Consider the following 6,000-nt stretch of genomic DNA (forward strand, 5'->3'; position numbering starts at 1 on the left):
ATCTTCCAGCATAACAATCCAATGGCTAACTTTTCATACTGAAGGTACTGCTGAACTGGTGCAACAGCTGTAAAATTTTGGCTTTCAAGTATGTTCAGAAGATAACCAAAAGAGACTCAGCTTAGGAGCTAGGGAACTGCTGAAAATCACAAGACCTTGCAGCTTTATAGGAAGGCAAATTGATATATTGAGCGAAAATAGCTTTCCCAGGGCTCCCAAGAGTGGTGACTGGACAGGGCCAGGGGATCCACCACTACCTGGTTTCTCTGGAGCTCTCTTGTGCAGGAGGTGGGAGTGGTATGCACGGGGATCATGCAGCACCCCGAAGCAGCCTTTGTGAATTGGCTCCACAGTTGCTCTGAGGCAAAGGAAGGATTCAGCTACTTGAGCCAGGCACTGCTTTGTGGATTTGGCTCTCAGAGTGTTTTTACATAACGCATAGTCACCTGGAAGCTTACACCACTAACTGTCAGGAAAAGTAGTGTTCTCCCCACTCACCGGGAAAATCCTCCCTTTGAGATACGACACCTCTGAGTCTAAATCTCGCAGGACTTTACTAAAAGCTGTGCCCAGGTTGCGGATATGGAGACCGCTGATGTTCTCGTGCTCATACACCCTCTTGCCTGTGCTGTCTTCATAGTCCACTAGGACACCCCGTAGTTCGTGGAGCACTTCCTCATGGCCATGTACCATCTTTTTCAGATGCTCAGTTTGGCTGTTGGCCTCCCTCAGCATCTCCTCCTGAAGGTGGTTAGCTGTTTGCAGTTCATGAACTGTAGCCTGTAGCTGTATTTTGATGTCCTCTTGGGTCTGGGATTCTCTTCGTCTGTATTTCAGAAAGGAAGACATCCAAGAAATATTGAAAGTGATAATGGTGTACAATGTTTGTTTTTATCCTGTCTGATATTGGGGAGGGGGGAGGGTTTATAATCACTATTTCTGCAAATTATGGACTCTGGTATGTTTTCTGAAACTACGGGCCAGACCTTGCACTCTGCCATGACTACTGCTGCCCAAGGCTCCTTCCAGGAGAACCCTCCTTGCACTTGGGAACCAGTTCAATCACCTGCTGCAGTCCTTCTCTTCCTCCCAAGCCCACATGGGAGCTGTGTATCATTTACCAGATACACTACAATGGGCTAGTCTCTGATGTAAGTATGCACACACCTGATATCCACAAGAGCATCTCTCTCCATTTGCACCTCCTGAAGTTTGGTCTGCAAATCAACGATTGTCTGTCTTAAACTGAACTTCTGTTGTTCGTGCAGTTCAGTGTCCTGGACAAACAAAACAAGCAAATTATTGAATATTTGACCAAAAATAAATGTAGCTAAGGCTAATATGGTAATTTACAATAAGATACATTTTTTTAGTGTTCTCAGATATCCAGTTGTTGCTCAATGCTGTGGTGCAGGTGTACTGGGGGCACTACTGGAGGGGGCATGGCAAAACTGCTGCTGTTCTGAAGCACTGAGAGCTATGGTAGCTGAGAACAGGTAAGAGGCTGCTCTAAATGTGCCGATGACCAAACTCTCCCCTGGCCAGTCCAGGAATCTGGTATGTAAGAAAGCCATGCCAGCCACACCCATGAATTTGGCCCAAAATCTTCAACTCACATCATTTAGCCTCTTCTGCAGATCTCTGACTTGCTGTGAGTACTCTTCCAAGATGCTCTCAATGTGCTCTTTTCCAGGATAAGTAGTGCTTCTCTTCTGGGTATCAATGTCCACTTCATATTTAGAATACGAGACAGTTTTGGGTGGACTACTGCCAGCACTAGCAGAGGTAGAGGTTTCCATCACTGTGCTGCGAATGGAAGATGCTAATACATTCTGATTGCTGAAAAGTGGGCTAGCAGCACCTGAAATGAGAGAATATTATATATTGAAAATTGAATCCTTATGTGAAAATAAAATAATTCTTTATACCTGTGAAAACCAAGAGCCAAATGAGTGTTCTGCCCATTCTCTTCAAGACAGTGGAGAATCAAGCCCACATACTTTAGAAGTCAGCTTTTTCTAAGGATTGTATAGGCCTCATCCATTCTTGCAGTGCATCTTGTTATGTACACCAGTGCAAAGTGAGTGCAGAGTGGGCGTGAGACACTGCAAGATCAGATTTGTAACTTTTTAAACCCACTGCACTCTCACTTGGCACTGCTGAAAATGCTGCCACAATGTACATGGCAATGGTAAATCAGGCCCTTTGGCCTCAGTTCTTAGACTACAGGATGATCACCCCCAGGGAGGGGGTACAGCTCGGGGCAGCTCCTATGCCACCCACTCTTAGAGCTGGTGAAAGAGGCATGGCCAGGGCATCCTTGCACCCCAGTGATCCCTGGCTGGCTTAACTGCAAGTTGGGACCACTGGCAATCTGGGAGCTGCCCTGATTTACATTGGAGGGGATCCAGTATATAGCAATCTAGGGATCAGGAGAGGGCAAAAGCAGATTAAAGCCACCTTTGCACACATGTCCAATCCCCATCCACTATCATAGCACATCTGCACCACTTTGTTAATTCACTAAAATCAGATTAAGAAAGGGATAGATAATAACAGAGAAAATATCATAATGCCACTATATAAATCCCTGGTATGCCCACACTTTGAATATCACATAAGGTTCTGATCACCCCATCTCCAAAAAGATATATTAGAACTGGAAAAAGTACAGAGAAGGGCAACAAAAATTATTAGTGGTATGGAACAGCTATCCTATGAGGAGAGATGAAAAAAGACTGGGACTGTTCGCTTAGAAAAGAGAGACTAAGGGGGTGGATAGGACAGAGGTCTATAAAAAATCATGAATTGTATGGAGAAAGTGAATAAGGAAGTGTTATTTACCCCTTCGTATAACACAAGAACCAGAAGTCACCCAATTAAATCAATAGGCAGTAGGCTTAAAACAAATATAAGGAAGTACTTCTTCATATAATGCACAGTCAACCTATAGAACTCATTGCCAAGGGACGCTGTGAAGACCAAAACTATAACTGGGTTCAAAAAAGAATAAGTAAGTTCACAAAGGATAGGTCCACCAATGGCTATTAGCCAAGATGGGCAGGGATGTAACCCTATTCTCTGAATGTCCATAAACTGCTGACTGCCAGAAGCTACAACTGGATGACAGGGGATGGTGTGATGGAGTAGGGACTGTCTGTGTGGGGAATGGGAGAGCAGGGAATGTCTTTAGGTGAGGGACAGGATCTTTAAGCCTGTAACCTGAGCCAAGCAGGGGGAAGGGGGGTCAGCACCTTTGCCCAGGAAGCGGGACAAAGGAATCAGCCGGCGGGAGGAGGGGCAGGTCAGTTTTGGTTTTGGGCTGTGTGGGTGGAATTCAGGGTATCCTAGCTAGGATCCAAGCCCCTTGAAAGCCCAGAAGGACCTGATGGAGGGTCCTGACTGTGCCTGCAAGCTCTGCTGTAACCTGCATTCCTGTTGTCCAATAAACCTTCTGTTTTACTGGCTGGATAAAAGTCACTGTGGGGTCCAGGAAGAGGGGTGCAGGGCCGGATTCCCCCAGACTCCGTGACAACTGGTGGCAGAGGTGGGATATACTGCACCCCGTGGACGGCGCTTCCTGCAGTAAGTGACTGGGGAGCAGTAAAACGAAGGGGTGATTAACCCCTGGGAGTGTGTGCCCAGTGAGAAGGACTTTGCAGTAACAGGGTCCCCCGGGGATTGCAGCGAGCGGTCCCAGGGGCGGAGGAGTCTGCAGCTCGACCCTGGCAGAGAGGTGGTGACCTCAAGAAGGGCTGGTGCACTAGGGGTCCCCTGGAAACCGTGGGAGCGGCGAGCACCCCGACCTGTGAGTGGCCAGCAGGAAGATGTATGCCAAGCGGCGCAAGTGTGACCTGCTGGAGTTGTGCAAGCAGAGGGGGCTGCGCACAGGGAGACTGACCAAGGACCAGCTGATTGCCCAGCTGGAGGCAGGGAGACCACATGAATGAACGGAGCCCTGTCTCTGAGGGAAGCAGCCTGGCAGATGCAGCGCAGTCACCAGTGTCTGTCCCCTGGGAGTGGTCAGCCGGCGGACGAGGGCTTCCGAGACCCCCCCTTCCTAGGCCTAGGGAAGGGCGGGAGGAGCCCAGCGAATACCGAGGGCACCGTGACCCCCCAGCCAGCAGGGGATCCTGCCAGCGAAGCTCACCCCCAGCAGGGGATCCTCCCGGCGACGCTCGACATCCGCGCGAGATATTTAAGAGTAGGTTAGATAAATGTCTATCTGGGATGGTCTAGACAGTATTTGGTCCTGCCATGAGGGCAGGGGACTGGACTCGATGACCTCACGAGGTCCCTTCCAGTCCTAGAGTCTATGAATCTATGAAGAGAGACAGAGACAGCATGAGCTGGAGTAGGCCAAGCTGAGGAGTAGTGAGCCCCTGGCTGTGGTGAGGACTGCATGGAGATTTGATAAGTGCATCCTGGCCCGGCGTAAGGAAGGGGAGGACATAGATGACTTCCTGAATGCCTTTGAGATGGTCTGCGAGCTGCACAGGGTTGACCCTGCAGACAGGCTTCAGTTTCTCACCCCCTTGCAGGACCCCAAATCCATAGGGATGTGTAGCCGAATGAAAGGGGTGGAGGCAGGGGAGTATGAACTGTTCAAAAAGGCCCTGCTCCGGGAGTTTGGGCTGACTCCCGAGATGTACCAAAAGAGATTCCGGAGTGAGAGTAAAACCCCTGAGGTCACATATCTAGAACTGGCCCTCCGGATGTGGGGATACACCCACAAGTGGGCAGATGGGGCCCAAACTAAGGAGGACCTGCTTAACCTGATTGTACTGGAGCAACTGTATGAGAGGTGCCCATCTGACCTGAGGCTGTGGTTGGTGGACAAAAAGCCAGAGAACCCGAGATGTGCAGGGCAGCTGGCTGAAGTTTTTGTGAACAGCTGGTCAGGGGGTGGCAGAGAGGAGTCCCCAGAGGAACAGGCCTGCCAAGAGAGAGTCACCCTGGGACCTTCCAATGGGGGAACATGGAAAACACCCTCCCGGGGGGACATTCAGTGTCAGGACCAACTGACTGGCTCGAGGGGACCAACAGGATATGAGCTGCTATTACTGTGGCTAGAGAGGCCACATATGGACCCAGTGCCCCAGGCTCAAGTACAGACTGAGCAGACCGAACCCACATCGGGTTAACTGAGTAGAGACCCAGCCAGACAAGGGGCAGGCTTTCCAGGCAAGGGGGCTGGCAGCTTACCACCTGCTCAGGAGGGAGGAGTTTCCCAGACCAGGTTCTCTGGGGGGCTGGATGCTCCGGACACTAGGTTCTCCGTTTACAGGGTGAGCGCGGGGCTATACCTGCGGAGCAAGTGCCTTGTTCCCATGGAAATAGATGGGAGGAAGGTCAATGGATACTGGGACATGGGTGCTGAGGTGACGCTGGCCCAGCCCGAGGTGGTGGCCCCAGATTGGTTAGTGCCCAACACCTACCTGACCCTGATGGGTGTTGGCAAGACCTGATTCAGGGTGCCCATGGCAGGGTACATCTGAAATGGGGGCCCAAGGAGGACCCCAAGGACATGGGGGTGCACCATCATTTGCCCACAGAGGTGTTGATGGGGGGGACCTGAAGGACAGGCCAAGCAACCCCAGGGTGCCCTGGTCGTGACCTGTAGCTAGAGCTGGCAAGGGCACTATGCCCCGACCTCGGGGAGGGTACCTCTCCGGAGGTGAAGGACCCTACCCTGGTAGGAAGGGAGTGCCCAGGGACAAGGCTAAGAGGGGCTGCGGCTTCAGACCCAGCTGGCAGGAGGGAGCAGGTCCTCATCCCTTCGCAGTAGCTGAGTTCCAGGCCGAGTTGCAGAAAGATCCCTCCATGGGGAGAGGTTGCCAGGAGAGGTTCCTGTGGGAGAAGGGGTTCCTGTACCAAGAATGGGCTCCCCCAGGGGAAGTAGAGTCATGGGGGATCAGGAGGCAGCTGGTGGTTCCCCAGAAGTTTCGCCACAAGCTGCTGTACCTGGCCCATGACATCCCTCTCGCAAGGCACCAGGGA

At 51.3% G+C, this 6,000-nt stretch overlaps 1 protein-coding gene across 1 annotated transcript in view; it reads right to left on the minus strand.

Moving 5' to 3' along the window:
- Window positions 1-6,000, minus strand: part of CCDC158 (coiled-coil domain containing 158) — a 59,834-nt gene that overhangs the window by 50,177 nt on the left and 3,657 nt on the right. Inside the window, exons 4-6 of the mRNA XM_075066377.1 lie at window positions 1,617-1,861; window positions 1,168-1,277; window positions 499-826 (exon numbers count right to left, since the gene is read on the minus strand). Coding sequence (XP_074922478.1) covers window positions 499-826; window positions 1,168-1,277; window positions 1,617-1,861 — 683 coding nt within the window. The remainder of the gene's footprint in view (window positions 1-498; window positions 827-1,167; window positions 1,278-1,616; window positions 1,862-6,000) is intronic.

The sequence above is a fragment of the Chelonoidis abingdonii genome, chromosome 5, assembly GCF_003597395.2.
Source record: "Chelonoidis abingdonii isolate Lonesome George chromosome 5, CheloAbing_2.0, whole genome shotgun sequence".
NCBI classification, from domain to species: Eukaryota; Metazoa; Chordata; order Testudines; family Testudinidae; genus Chelonoidis; species Chelonoidis abingdonii.